The 15,023-nt window shown below is 54.2% G+C and overlaps 1 protein-coding gene across 2 annotated transcripts in view; it reads left to right on the top strand.

Moving 5' to 3' along the window:
- sptbn5 (spectrin, beta, non-erythrocytic 5) overlaps nt 1-15,023 on the top strand; it is a 275,567-nt gene that overhangs the window by 225,753 nt on the left and 34,791 nt on the right. For both annotated transcript variants that reach the window (XM_072569378.1, XM_072569377.1), the window contains 6 exons: nt 312-458; nt 2,578-2,715; nt 7,920-8,176; nt 9,658-9,844; nt 10,190-10,402; nt 12,473-12,669. In XM_072569378.1, coding sequence (XP_072425479.1) covers nt 312-458; nt 2,578-2,715; nt 7,920-8,176; nt 9,658-9,844; nt 10,190-10,402; nt 12,473-12,669 — 1,139 coding nt within the window. The remainder of the gene's footprint in view (nt 1-311; nt 459-2,577; nt 2,716-7,919; nt 8,177-9,657; nt 9,845-10,189; nt 10,403-12,472; nt 12,670-15,023) is intronic.

Here is a 15,023-nt window from a genome sequence, read left to right as displayed (position 1 = left end):
GACAACAAATACCTGATCATGAACAGATATTGTGAAATGAATTAATATTGCCAATGACAGAGAAGAGGAATTCCCTGCTGTTCCTCAAAACAGTATTTCCTGACTGACTGACAGATCTCACATCTCTGCTAAATGATAGTCAATATTGTCGTCAATCCGCACAGTTCGGAGACTCAGTGAAATGGGGTGAAAGGGAGACACGTATCGGAAGGCTAGGGATGTTTCTGTGTTCTGCTGGTGCTCTGACTGTTGTGTTTTTTCTCTTCCCCCCTCCCTCCCCCTCAACCCCTCCCCCCATGCTGTTTCTTCAGGCTATTTCCTGGCTGAATGAGAAGATCAGCATCACCGTGGACGAGAGCTGGACAGATCCTAGCAACCTGCAGGGTAAGCTGCAGAAACATCAGACCTTCGAGGCTGAGGTCATGGCCAACCAGAACAGGATCCTCAGCATTGCCACGGTGAGTGTCGCCGCATGGAATTTGACTAGCGCCACTACAGGGGGTTATCGCGCTCCTTGGCTGTGACAAGATACGTTGATGCAGCAGGGAAACTGGCAGCTTGGCGTAAACCCCTCGACTCGCTGGGGGGACAGCCCACGACTGCCAGTGCAGTTTTGCCTGTATGTAGAGCCACGTCAATGTCTGACCTGCAGGGCCAGTCTAATAGGACATTTTTATATAAACGTTTGCACTCATGGTCAAATATCTGATTCAGCATTTGGTCCTTTTTCACATGCTCCTCTCACTATCTGGACCCGGTTTGTTTGATTACTGTGTGTCATTTTTTCTGCTTTGGGTGTTCAGCAGTGGGCTTGATTTTAAGGGTGAGGCATTGAAGTCCCATCAGCAGAGTGGGGGGGTGCAGGATCAGGACCCTGGAGTGCCGTCATGCCAGTACCAGCCAATTGGGGGTGGCGGCTTGGTCCCAAGAGGCCAGGCAACCCTGGCAGCACCACTGGTGCCCACCGTCAGTGCTGTTTCATCACCAGGGAGCGGCTACCCAAAAAGCTGAGGTGCCCTCGTGGAGGGGGGAGGTGAGGGAGAGCTGGGGCCAGAATGGACCAAAGGGAGTGTCCGTCGAGGTGGGGCACCTCTCAGAGCCTGCTGAGAGGTTACCTGGCTTTCACCTGATATTAGAACTCAGTCCAGTCTGTCATTCTGTTTTAACTGCACAAGTTAAAATACACAGACTTTGTAACCCACCAGCTGTGAGATTGAAATGCATTGTCCCCTAAACGCAACTCTCCCTGATTCCAGATTGGCTCTGTTCACTTCCAACCAGCTCTGCCTCAAATATGTCCGAGCAGGAATTGCTATTCAACTTCCTGAGCCTTTAACCACAGTTCAGTTCGATTATAGCTGCCCTCCACCGGATCCCATTTCCCCTTCTTTATTCTGTATCCAGTGATGAACACAAATCTTTCAGTTTGCAGTTAACGTCCCAACATTCACAATCTTGGAGGAGCAGACTTCCAAATTTCCATTACCACTGTGAAATCTCTCCTGATTTCACTTGCAGTTGTAGATATTATTTAGCCCAGAATGAGACCCACAGCCAATCATATCCGGTTATCAAGCATCCATCTAGTCTAATCCCATTTCCCAGCACCTGTACACTGAGGTGTTTCAAGTGCACATCAAAATAGTTCTCAAAGGTGAAACTATTTTCCTGAAATCCTCTCTAAACTTCCTGCACCGTACCTTCAAACCAGATACCCTGGTTATTGAACTTTCTACGAAGGGGAAAGCATTATTTCTATTGAGCATATCTATGCCCCTTGTAACCTTGTTCACCTCACTGTGCCTTCTCTGCTCAATGGAGAACTGCCCCAGCCTATCTGGTCTCTCTTCAGCGCTGAAATACTCCAGCACCGGCAACCTCCTGGGTGAGTAAAAAACCGATAGAACTGCAGCTGCTGGAAATCAGAAACAAAAACAGAAATAGCTGGAAATGTTCAGCATGTCTGGCTGCCCCTGTGGAGAGAAATCAGAGTTAACCTTTGGGGCACTGAATCTGAAACCTTAACTCTGCTTTGTCTCCACAGATACCCCCAGACCTGCTGAGCCTTTCCAGCTATTTCCGCTTCCAGCAACTTCTTTTTTTGTAACATCTGAGTGAATCTCCTGTGCACCCTCTCCTACGGTCTGGTGCACAGAACTGCACACACTACACCTCCTCTGGCTGAACTGACATTTTAAACAGTTCCATCCTAACATCAACAGGGCCCTCATGGCTCAGCACTAGTGTCCCTATCTCTGGACTCGGAAGACCGGGTTCAAGTCCCTCCTGCTTCAGAGGTGTGTAATAACATCCCTGAACAGGTTGGTTGAAAAATATCTAGCACTTAAGTTTCAGATGTATGTTCTAGATTAAGCCAACAGAGAGACTGACTTTCCTTAATCATTTTAAACACCTCAATGGATTCACGTGAAGCTGCATAAATCTAGGAGATGCAGTCTGGTCCCCACTGCCACGTGGTCGCTGCCCGTGTTCTGTAATAATATTACAATTCCCCATGCTGTTGTGTGGTCCACTGCTCGAAATATTGATTGTGACTTGATTGTCACCCTATTGTAGGAAGGTGGGCATATGATTGACGCTGGGCACTATGCTGCAAAGGAGATTGAACCCCGGATGAAGCAAATTCAGGAATTATGGAATGAACTGCTGGAGAACTGCCGGAATAAGAGATCCAAGCTGGTCGATGCACACAAGGTACTGAAACGTCATCGCTCTCACTGTGAGCGTTCGCATTGTGATTATTATATCAGCTCCCCACTGACCTCACAGTAGTGAAGGAAGTAGGGACAGCAGATGCTGGAGATCAGAGTCAACAGAGTGGTGCTGGAAAAACACAGCAGGTCAGACAGCATCTGAGGAGCAGGAGACTCGATGTTTCGAGCATAAGCCCTTCATCAGGCATGAGGCTTGTGGACTGGGGGGAAGGTAGCGGGAGTTTTTTAGGTAGATGGAGGTGGGTGGGGGTGGAGAAAGATGATCGGTCGGAGAGGTGGATGGAGCAGATAGGTGGGAAGGAAGATGGACAGGTCAAGAGGGCGATGTGGAGTTGGAGACTTGGAACTGGGATAATGTGGAAGAAGGGGAAATGAGGAAACTGGTGAAATCCACATTGATCCCGTGTAGTTGCAGTGTCCCAAGAAGGTGAGGCGTTCTTCCTCCAGGCATTGGGCGGTCAGGGTTTGGTGATGGAGGAGGCCCAGGACCTGCGTGTTCTTGATGGAGTGGGAGGGGGAGTTAAAGTGTTCTGCCACAGGGCGGTGGAGTTGGTGGATGCAAACTGTTCTCTGAAACAGTTGGCCTCCTGTCTCCCCGATGTAGAGGAGACCACATCAGGTACAATAGATACAGGAGATGACGTGTGTGGAAGTACAGGTAAATCTGTGTTGGATGTGGAAGGCTCCTTGGGACCTTGGACGGAGGTGAGGGGGAGGTGTGGGCGCAGGTTTTGCACTTCTTGTGGTGGCAGGGGAAGGTGCCGGGAGTGGGGTATGGGCTGGCGTGGGATGTAGATCTGATGAGGGAGTCACGGTGGGAATGGTCTCTCTGAAACACAGATAGGTGTGGGAAGGGAAATATATACCTAGTGGTGGGGTCTGTTTATAGGTGGCTCTAACCCTAGTATCACCATCAAACCAGCAAAGAGCACAGTGGTCATTTGGCCCACCAACCTCTATACCGCTGAAGCCAGGCACCAACTCGCAGACATCTCCTCCTTAGCTGAACAAGTCCTCACCCTCAACATATTTTCTTTGCAATCCTCCCACTTCCTCCAAACCAAGGGATAGCCATGGGCACCCACATGGGCCCCAGCTATGCCTGCCTCTTTGTCAGGTACGTGGAACAGTCCACCTTCCGCAGCTACATTGATACCATTCCTCAACCTTTCCTCTGCTACATCGATGAACTGTATCAGTGCTACCTGATTCTACCACCAGGAGGTTGAACAGCTCATCAAATTCACCAACACCTTCCACCCTGACCTCAAATTCACCTGGACCATATTGGACACCACCCTCCCCTTCCTGGACTTCTCCATCTCCATTTCCAGCAACTGACTAAACACGGACATCTACTACAAACCCACTGACTCCCACAGCTACCTGGACTACACCTCCTCCCACCCTGCCTCTTGTAAAAATGCCTTTCCTTATTCCAAATCCTCCGCTGCACCTGCTCCCAGGAGGACCAATTCCATCATAGAACATCCCAGATGGCCTCCCTCTTCAAAGATTGCAATTTCCCCTCCCATGTGGTCGACAATGCCCTCCAACACATCTCCTCCTCTTCCCGCACCTCCGCCCTCGAACTACACCCCTCCAACTGCAACAAGGACAGAGCGCCCCTGGTCCTCACCTTCCACCCCACCAACCTCTGGATATATCACATCATCTTCCGCCACCTACAATTAGATCCTACCATCTAGGGATATATTTTCCTCCCCACCAATATCTGCATTTCAGAGAGACAATTCCTTGTCAGATCCACACCCCCCACCAGCTCTCACCCCACTCCCGGCACCTTCCCCTGCCAATGCAAGAACTGCAAAGCCTGTGCCCACACCTCCCCCTCACCTCCATCCAAGGCCCCCAAGGATCCTTCCATGTCTGACAGAAATTTACCTGTACCTCCACCAATGTCGTGTACTGTATCCGTTGCACCCAATGTGGTCTCCTCTACATCGGGGAGACAGGATGCCAACTTGCAAATAATTTCAGAGAACATCTCTGGGATATCTGCACCAACCAACCCCACCGCCCCGTGGCCAAACAATTTACCTCCCCTTCCCACTGCTCCAAGAACATGCAGGTCCTGGGCCTCCTCCACACCAAACCCCAATGCCTGGAGGAAGAACTCATCTTCCAATTTGGGACCCTGCAACCGCATGGGATCAATGTGGATTTCACCAGTTTCCTCGTTTCCACACCATCCCCCCCCCCCAGCCCCCCACATTATCCCAGTCCCAAGCCTCCAACTCTGCACTGCCCTCCTGACCTGTCCATCTTCCTTCCCACCGATCTGCTCCACCCTCCTCTCCCACCTATCACCTTTTCTCTCCCACCTTCATCTACCAATCACATTCCCAACTACCTTCCCCACAGCCCCACCTCCCTCCCATTTATCTCTCAGCCCTCCTGGCCCCGCAAGCCTCATTCCTGATGACGGGCTTATGCCCAAAATGTCAAATCTCTTGCTCCTCAGATGCTGCCTGACCTGCTGTGTTTTTCCAGCACTACACTTTTGACTCTGACCTCACAGCAATGTCCAAGACCCTGCCTCTGACTGTACTTTGCTGCCACCTGTACTGTGGCCCAGAAATACCACTTCTGACATATATGTCGATAAAGAGTATTGGCAGAATACTGGACCAAGGGGGCATCAGGTCAGAGCTCAGTCCCATGCTGGTGTATTTGTCGGGAGTAGTCACTGCAGTGGAAGCCCTGTCTCATTACCCTCCACGTACCTCCCTGCTCAGTATGTACTTCAGAAAGCCCACCGACTGGCATGTGCTTTGTACAAATGGGATCCCAGCTAGTGAAAGGCCAGCTTTTTGAAAAGGTATAAATGTTATGTATCGTGCATGATGTTTCTGAAAATCAGATTTCAGACCACCTGCCTCATAAACAGCACAGTCACTGGTTTCAGGGCAAGGTGAGGTGAGGCTGAGGGAGGTGAGGTGAGGGAAGGTGAGATGAGGATGAGGTAAGGTAGGGTGAGGGTGAGGTGGGGAAAGGAGAAGATGAAGGAGGGTATGCATGAGGGAGGGTGGGTTGGGAGGTGAGGGTGAGGTGAGGGAAGGTGAGATGAGGATGGGGGTCAGGGTGAGGGGGTGAGGGTGTGAATGTGTGGGGGTGAGAGGGTGAGGGTGTGAGTGTGAGGGTGAGGGTGTGAGTGTGGGTGTGAGAGAGTGAGGGTGTGAGTGGGGGGGGTGAAGGTGTGGGAGGTGAGGGTGTGAGTGTGGGGGTGAGAGGGTGAGGGTGAGGGTGTGGGGGGTGAAGGTGAGGGTGTGGGGGGTGAAGGTGTGGGTGTGGGGGGTGAGGGTGTGAGTGTGGAGGGTGAGGGTGTGAGTGTGGAGGGTGAGGGTGTGAGTGTGGAGGGTGAGAGAGTGAGGGTGTGAGTGTGAGGGTGAGGGTGTGAGTGTGGAGGGTGAGGGTGTGAGTGTGGGAGGTGAGGGTGTGAGTGTGGGAGGTGAGGGTGTGAGTGTGGGGGGTGAGGGTGTGAGTGTGGGGGGTGAGGGTGTGAGTGTGGAGGGTGAGGGTGTGAGTGTGGAGGGTGAGGGTGTGAGGGTGAGGGTGTGGGGGGTGAGGGGGTGAGTGTGGGGGGTGAGAGAGTGAGGGTGTGAGTGTGGGAGGTGAGGGTGTGAGTGTGGAGGGTGAGGGTGTGAGTGTGGAGGGTGAGGGTGTGAGTGTGGGGGGTGAGAGAGTGAGGGTGAGGGTGTGGGGGGTGAGGGTGTGAGTGTGGGGGGTGAGAGAGTGAGGGTGTGAGTGTGGGAGGTGAGGGTGTGAGTGTGGGAGGTGAGGGTGTGAGTGTGGGGGGTGAGGGTGTGAGTGTGGAGGGTGAGGGTGTGAGTGTGGAGGGTGAGGGTGAGAGTGTGGGGGGTGAGAGAGTGAGGGTGAGGGTGTGAGTGTGGGCGTGAGAGGGTGTGAGTGTGGGGGCTGAGGGTGTGAGGGGTGCGGGTGTGAGTGTGGGGGGAGAGGGTGTGGGGGGTGCGGGTGTGAGTGTGGGGGGAGAGGGTGTGGGGGGTGAGGGTGTGAGTGTGGGGGGAGAGGGTGTGGGGGGTGCGGGTGTGAGTGTGGGGGGAGGGTGTGGGGGGGTGAGGGTGTGAGTGTGGGGGGAGAGGGTGTGGGGGGGTGAGGGTGTGAGTGTGGGGGGAGAGGGTGTGGGGGGGTGAGGGTGTGAGTGTGGGGGGAGAGGGTGTGGGGGGTGAGGGTGTGAGTGTGGGGGGAGAGGGTGTGGGGGGGTGAGGGTGTGAGTGTGGGGGGAGAGGGTCTGGGGGGTGAGGGTGTGAGTGTGGGGGGAGAGGGTGTGGGGGGGTGAGGGTAAGGGTGTGAGTGTGTGGGGGGTGAAGGTGAGGGTGTGAGTGTGGGGGGTGAGAGTGTGGGGTGGTGAAGGTAAGGGTGTGAGTGTGGGGAGTGAGAGTGAGGGTGTGGGGGCGAGGGTGAGGGTGTAGGGGGTGAGGGTGTGGGATGAGGATGAGGGTGGTGAGTGTGATGGTGTGGGGATTGAGGGTGTGAGTGTGGGGGGGTGAGGGTGAGGATGTGAGTGTGGGGCGTGAGGGTGAGGGTGTGAGTGTGGGGGGGATGAGGGTGAGAGTGTGGGGGGGTGGGGTGAGGATGTGAATGTGGGGTGGGGGGAGGTGGTGAGGGTGAGAGTGTGGGGCAGGGGGGAGGGAATGGGGGTGTGAGTGTGAGGGGGTAAGGGTGAAGGTGTGTGTGGGGGGGGTGAGGGTGAGGATGTGAATGTGGGGCGGGGGGAGGTGGTGAGGGCGTGAGGGGATGGGGGTGTGAGTGTGGGGGGATGAGGGTGAAGGTGTGTGTGTGGGGGGGTGAGGGTGAGAGTGTGGGGGTGAGGGTGAGGATGTGAATGTGGGGTGGGGGGAGGTAGTGAGGGTGTGAGTGTGGACGGGGGGGAACGTGGTGAGGGTGAGAGTGTGGGGCGGGGGGAGGTAGTGAGGGCATAAGGGGATGGGGGTGTGAGTGTGGGGGGGGAGGTAGTGAGGGCATAAGGGGATGGGGGTGTGAGTGTGGGGGGGGGTGAGGGTGAGGGTAAAGGTGTGAGTGTGGGGGGTGAAGGTGAGGTTGAGGGTCTGAGTGTGGAGTGTGTGCGGGTGTGAGTGCTGCAGGGAGAGGTAGTTCCCATGGTGTGGGTATTAACCACCTTGTTGTGTGTGACCGAGACAGGCTCTGAACTTCCAGCGCAGTATTGATGATGTAGAGAACTGGCTCAGTGAGGTGGAGAAGCAGTTGGAGCAGGCCGGGCAGCCCAGTGACCTGGTGTCTGTGAAAAACCTCCTGAACGAGCAGCAAGACCTTGAAGAGGACATCAACAGTTATGTGGAGAGGATGCAGTCTCTGCTGGATCAGTCTGAGGAGTTTGTCAGGGACAACCACTTCCTGGCTGAGGGAATTCGAGTCAGGGTCAGCGATATACTCCAAAGGTAAACCGCTCACACTCAATCTGAGCCTTGCCAACCTGGAATACCCTGTCCCAGTGTAGCTCCACTGCCTTGAGTGCCTGGGTTGTCCTTCCCTCCCAGAGTATAACCCAGGCTTTCGTTCTTTCACACATTTCACGTGGAGCCAAGTGATTAATTTGCCCTGAATTCTGTATATTTTCCAGAACAGTCGTTTCCTCCTGTTTGCCACAGCATTGAGTTATCATTCCTGAGACTTACTTCCAGCATTGTGTGTGAAAAGTTAGCAATCTAATTAATGTAGATAATGTCCCTTTGTCCTCCACGGTCAGATTCCTTTGTCATCGCCAAGTATCCTTTCACTCTTTTTTTTAAGTTTTGCGCAAATAATGTGCTCAAACTATTTCATTTTGACTGCGTCCCTTTGGGTCTCTGTATCCTCCTTGAGCCCCACAGAGAGAGAGAAAGTGTGAGAGAGAGAGATCGCAGCATTGCCCCTCCACACTGTCCTCTTGTCATCCCTGCTTCCTTCACCCCACCATTAGCAGCCCTTCGTTCAGCTCCCAAGGCTGTAGAAATTCCCCTGTCCTCCACAAACCAGTCCATCTCTAAGATGCTCCTTAAAAACAAACTCTTTAACCCATCTCAGTATCTCCGACTGTGGTCTGGTGTCGTATTTGGTTTGGCGCTGCCTCTTCAGAGTACCTTGAGATGTTTTAATTTGTCAATGGCACTATATAAATGCAAATTGTCATTTACTTTCTGCCCATTGTATCTCTGTATTCCCATCATCACTGCAGGTTCCAGGTTGTAGTCATAGAGCATGGAAACAGTCAGTCTAACTTGTCCATGCTGACCAGATATCCTGAATCAATATAGTCCCATTTGCCAGCACCCGGTCCATATCCCTCCAAACCCTTCCTATTCATCTCCCCTTCCAGGCACCTTGTTAATGCTGTAATTGTACCAGCCTCCACCACTTCCTCTGGCAGCTCATTCCATACATGCACCACCCTCTGGGTGAAAAGGTTGCCCCTTCAATTGCCCCTCTCACCTTGAACCTATGCCTCTAGTTTTGGACTCCCCCACCTTGGGGAAAAGCTGTTCACCCTTTCTTCAGGATTTGTGCTTCCCAATCACCTTCCTTTTCTTCACAGCGCCAGGGACCCGGGTTAGATTCCAGCCTCAGGCAACTGTCTGTGTAGAGTTTGCACATTCTCCCCATGTCTGCGTGGGTTTCCTCCGGGTGCTCCAGTTTCCTCCTACAGTCCAAAGACATGCAGGTCAAGTGTATTGACCATGCTAAATTGCCCGTAGTGTCCAGGGATATGTAGGCCAGATTGATTAGACAGGGATAAATATAGAGTACGGGAATGGGTGGGTTACTCTTTGGAGGGTCGTGGTGGGTTTGTTGGGCCAAATGGCCTGTTTCCACACTGTAGGGTTTGAATTGTTGTTGGGAGAGCCTATGGTTTCTGTGCTGACACTGAACGTGTGTTGCTCAGGTACCAGGCACTGCGAGATCCCATCAAGGAGAGGCGCCAGGTCCTGGAGGACAGTGCCCGCCTCTACCAGCTGTATCGGGACCTCGATGTTGCCCAGGCCTGGGTCCAAGAGAAACTGCTGCTGGCCACAGCCAAGGATGTCGGGCACTCACTGACCGCAGTCCAGAGCCTGCACAACAAACATCAGGTGAGGGGTCGGAGGGCAGGCTCAACCCCAGGACGGGGGATACCAAGAGGGTGAGGGTCAGTCCTGAGATTGGGGCAGGGGGCTATCAATCTCAGGTCACGAGTGGAAGGGTCGGTCTCGGGACGATGGGAGAGGGGTCAGTCTCGGGACGAGGGAGGGGATTGGTTGGTCCCGGGACGATGGGGAGAAGGGCTAGTCTCAGGACGAGGAGGGGGTGGGTCGGTCTCGGGACGATGAGGAGAAGGGCCAGTCTCGGGATGAGATGGGGGATGGGCCAGTCTCAGGTCAGGGGTCTGAGTCAGATGATGAAGTTCTGAGTCGTATTGGATTGACCTCCATGTGCAGGCTTTGGAGAACGAGATCCGTAACCATGATTCACTGATTGAGCCGGTGATGGAGTGTGGACAGAGTCTGGTAAAGGCTGGGCACTTTGCTGCTCGCGAAATTTCCAAGCAACTGTGGGAGCTGCAGGATGCAGTGGAGCTGCTGAAGGAAGAGGCAGAGAAGAGGGGCTCAGCACTGAGAGAGCAGCACATCATCCAGCTGTTCCTCTCAGAGGTACGTACTTGGTTATATCCCTGACAATCCCATCTGCTTTGCCCTGCCATCATCAAAACCCTCGCCACCGTGTGGCTGTCTGTGAAAAATCAGTCAGTGACCAGGGTTAGCTGTCTGAGTATGAGTGTAGGACAGACAGCCGACCTATCTATCCACCCACCCTTCACTCTCCCTCAGCACACTGACCTGGTGCAAGGCTGCAGCAGTCCTGCCCCTCCATTGGCTTGGCCCCTCTGCTTGTTGGCACTTCCCTTTATTCTCAGGCACAGTGACCCAGGCACTGATCGAGCCAGTCCGGGCCAAGTAAGAGCTTCCATTTTCTACAGAGGTCAGAAGAGGAAGGGGTATTGGCAATTGAGTCTATGTCACCAGATGTCGGAAAACATGTGAGGCAGCAGCCAACTTGCAATGAGTGTGCCTTAAGTGTGTGTCTGTGTCTGTGAATAAGTGTCCATCTGTCTTTGTGCGTCTACTTATGTGCATATCTATATGTCTGTGTGTGTATGACTATATGTCTGTCTGTACTTGAGTGTCCTGATGTCTGCTTGTCTGTATTGGTATGGGTCTTTCTATGTAGTCTGTATGCATATCTGTCTGTGTTTGTGTCTGTCTGTATGTCAATCTGTGTAGTGTATGTGTGTTTGTCTGTGTTAATTTCTTTCCATGTCACTGGTCTGTGTTTTTCTGTATGTGTCTATGTAATGTCTATGTGACTGTGTAGGTGTGTCTGGTTGTGGGTCTATCGGGCTGTGTGTGTGTCCGGAGTGGGGGGTGTCAAGGTGTGGATGTATCTGTGTGTCTGTATGTGTCCAGGTGGGCATCTGTGGGTGGGTGTGTCAGGTCGAGTGTGGGTGGGTGTGTCAGGGCGTGTGTGGGTAGGTGTGTCAGGGCATGTGTGGATGGGTGTGTCAGGGCGTGTGCGGCTGGGTGTGTCAGGGCGTGTGCGGCTGGGTGTGTCAGGGCGTGTGCGGCTGGGTGTGTCAGGGCGTGTGCGGCTGGGTGTGTCAGGGCGTGTGCGGGTGGGTGGGTCAGGGCGTGTGCGGTTGGGTGGGTCAGGGCGTGTGTGTGTGGGTGGGTCAGGGCGTGTGTGTGTGGGTGGGTCAGGGCGTGTGTGTGTGGGTGGGTCAGGGCGTGTGTGGGTGGGTGGGTCAGGGCGTGTGTGTGTGGGTGGGTCAGGGCGTGTGTGGGTGGGTGGGTCAGGGCGTGTGTGGGTGGGTGGGTCAGGGCGTGTGCGGTTGGGTGGGTCAGGGCGTGTGCGGGTGGGTGGGTCAGGGCGTGTGCGGTTGGGTGGGTCAGGGCGTGTGTGGGTGGGTGGGTCAGGGCGTGTGCGGTTGGGTGGGTCAGGGCGTGTGTGGGTGGGTGGGTCAGGGCGTGTGTGGGTGGGTGGGTCAGGGCGTGTGCGGTTGGGTGGGTCAGGGCGTGTGCGGGTGGGTGGGTCAGGGCGTGTGTGTGTGGGTGGGTCAGGGCGTGTGTGTGTGGGTGGGTCAGGGCGTGTGTGGGTGGGTGGGTCAGGGCGTGTGTGTGTGGGTGGGTCAGGGCGTGTGTGGGTGGGTGGGTCAGGGCGTGTGTGTGTGGGTGGGTCAGGGCGTGTGTGTGTGGGTGGGTCAGGGCGTGTGTGTGTGGGTGGGTCAGGGCGTGTGTGGGTGGGTGGGTCAGGGCGTGTGTGGGTGGGTGGGTCAGGGCGTGTGTGGGTGGGTGGGTCAGGGCGTGTGCGGGTGGGTGGGTCAGGGCGTGTGCGGTTGGGTGGGTCAGGGCGTGTGCGGGTGGGTGGGTCAGGGCGTGTGCGGTTGGGTGGGTCAGGGCGTGTGCGGTTGGGTGGGTCAGGGCGTGTGTGTGTGGGTGGGTCAGGGCGTGTGTGGGTAGGTGGGTCAGGGCGTGTGTGGGTGGGTGGGTCAGGGCGTGTGTGGGTGGGTGGGTCAGGGCGTGTGCGGGTGGGTGGGTCAGGGCGTGTGCGGGTGGGTGGGTCAGGGCGTGTGCGGGTGGGTGGGTCAGGGCGTGTGTGGGTGTGAGAGATGGTCTGAATCAGCAAGTACAGTGCTCTCGCTCACTGCTGTCTCTGCTCACTGACAGCTGCTGGAAACTGAGCTCTGGTTGAAGGACAGGAAACTACAGTTGGAGAATTCCGACTACGGGAAGGACGAGGAATCCACGCAGGCTCTGCTTCGGAAGATGGAAAATATCGAACTGGATCTGGTCAGCTACAGCCCCAGGATGCTCAAACTGAGGGAAACTAGGAATAACCTTTCCAGCATCAGCCACCCTGACAGGTACACACCCCCAGATCAGGTACCCACCCCCAGATCAGGTACCCACCCCCAGATCAGGTACCCACCCCCAGATCAGGTACCCACCCCCAGATCAGGTACACACCCCCAGATCAGGTACCCACCCCCAGATCAGGTACACACCCCCAGATCAGGTACCCACCCCCAGATCAGGTACACACCCCCAGATCAGGTACCCACCCCCAGATCAGGTACCCACCCCCAGATCAGGTACCCACCCCCAGATCAGGTACACACCCCCAGATCAGGTACCCACCCCCAGATCAGGTACCCACCCCCAGATCAGGTACACACCCCCAGATCAGGTACCCACCCCCAGATCAGGTACACACCCCCAGATCAGGTACCCACCCCCAGATCAGGTACCCACCCCCAGATCAGGTACCCACCCCCAGATCAGGTACACACCCCCAGATCAGGTACCCACCCCCAGATCAGGTACACACCCCCAGATCAGGTACCCACCCCCAGATCAGGTACCCACCCCCAGATCAGGTACCCACCCCCAGATCAGGTACCCACGCCCAGATCAGGTACCCACCCCCAGATCAGGTACACACCCCCAGATCAGGTACACACCCCCAGATCAGGTACCCACCCCCAGATCAGGTACACACCCCCAGATCAGGTACACACCCCCAGATCAGGTACCCACCCCCAGATCAGGTACACACCCCCAGATCAGAACCAGGCAGGAAACCAATGGAGGAATGACCATGGAAATTGCATCACATCATTTGGCCTCTCAAGTCTGCTGTCCTACTCTTGGCCAAAAATCCACATTGCCACCTCCAGATGACCATTACCTTCCATATTAGACAAGAATTTCTCTACACTTGCTGAAAAATAATAAATAATCACAATTCCTCCATTCTCTGGGGAAGAGAGTTCCAAAGTCTCCTAACCATGTGAGAGAGAAAATGTCCTTCCTCATCTCTGTCTTCAATGGGAGACCCCCATTATTTTTAAACAATGAACCCTAATTCTAGTCTGTCCTACAAAGAGAAATATTCTTTTGCTCTCACCCCTGTCAACTCCACTTAGGATCCTTTATGTTTCAAAAAGATCCAGTGGGTGCTGACCCATTCTGTCTGATCTTTCCTCATATCATGATTCCTTCAAACCAAGAGTCAGTTACATCGCAACATAGAAATAGGAGCAGGAGTAGGCCATTAAGGCCTTCGAGCCTGCATCACCACTCAATAAGGTCATGGCTGACCACCCGATGTTAGTATTCCATTTCCGGTTTCTCCCCATACCCCTTGATGCCTTTAGATGCAAAGGCCTCGCCCAGCTCCCTCTTAAATATGAACTGGTCCCAACAGCATCCTGCAGTAAAGAGTGCCGCAGGTTCACAACTTTCTGAGTGAAGAGGTTGTTCCTCATCTCAGTCCTGAATGACTTACCCCTTATTCTTAGACTGTTAGTTGAGTAAAGCTTCTCTGGACAGCTTCTAAAGCATTCACATTTTTATCTTTAAATATTGGGCGGCACAGTGGCTAGCACTGCTGCCTCACAGTACCAGGGTCCCAAGTTCGATTCCAGCCTCGGGCGAGTGGAGTTTGCACATTCTGCCTGTGTCTGCGTGGGTTTCCTCCAGGTGCTCTGGTTTCATTCCACAGTCCGAAGATGTGCAGGTTAGGTGATTTGGCCAAGCTAAATTGCCCATAGTGTTAGGTGCATTAGTCAGAGGGAAATGGGTCTGGGTAGGTTGATCTTTAGGGGGTCAGTGTGGACTGGTTGGGCCGAAGGGCCTGTTTCCACACTGTAGGGAATCTAATCTAATAAGGAGACCAAATTTGCACAGAGTGCTCCAAATGTGGCCTCAGCAATACTCTGCAACTTTAGCAAAACACTCCTACTTTTATGTTCCATTCCCTTGCATTCTATTTCACGTTCCGAGTCACTTTCTGCATCTGGAGGCTAACTGGGCGATTCCTGTAACAGGCCCCAGGCAAATCCCTGTGCATCTCAGAGTCTGCTGTCATTCCTAAGACCATAAGACCATAAGACATAGGAGTGGAAGTAAGGCCATTCGGCCCATCGAGTCCATTCCGCCATTCAATCATGGCTGCTGGGCACTTCAACTCCACTTACCCGCATTCTCCCCGTAGCCCTGAATTCCCCGAGACAACAAGAATCTATCAATCTCTGCCTTGAAGACATTTAGCGTCCCGGCCTCCACTGCACTCTGCGGCAATGAATTCCACAGGCCCACCACTCTCTGGCTGAAGAAATGTCTCCGCATTTCTGTTCTGAATTTACCCCCTCTAATTCTAAGGCTGTGTCCACGGGTCCTAGTCTCCTCAACTAATGGAAACAATTTCCTAACGTCC

This window comes from Chiloscyllium punctatum, chromosome 4, assembly GCF_047496795.1.
Source record: "Chiloscyllium punctatum isolate Juve2018m chromosome 4, sChiPun1.3, whole genome shotgun sequence".
Classification (NCBI taxonomy): Eukaryota; Metazoa; Chordata; class Chondrichthyes; order Orectolobiformes; family Hemiscylliidae; genus Chiloscyllium; species Chiloscyllium punctatum.
This window is presented reverse-complemented; position numbering and strand designations above follow the sequence as displayed.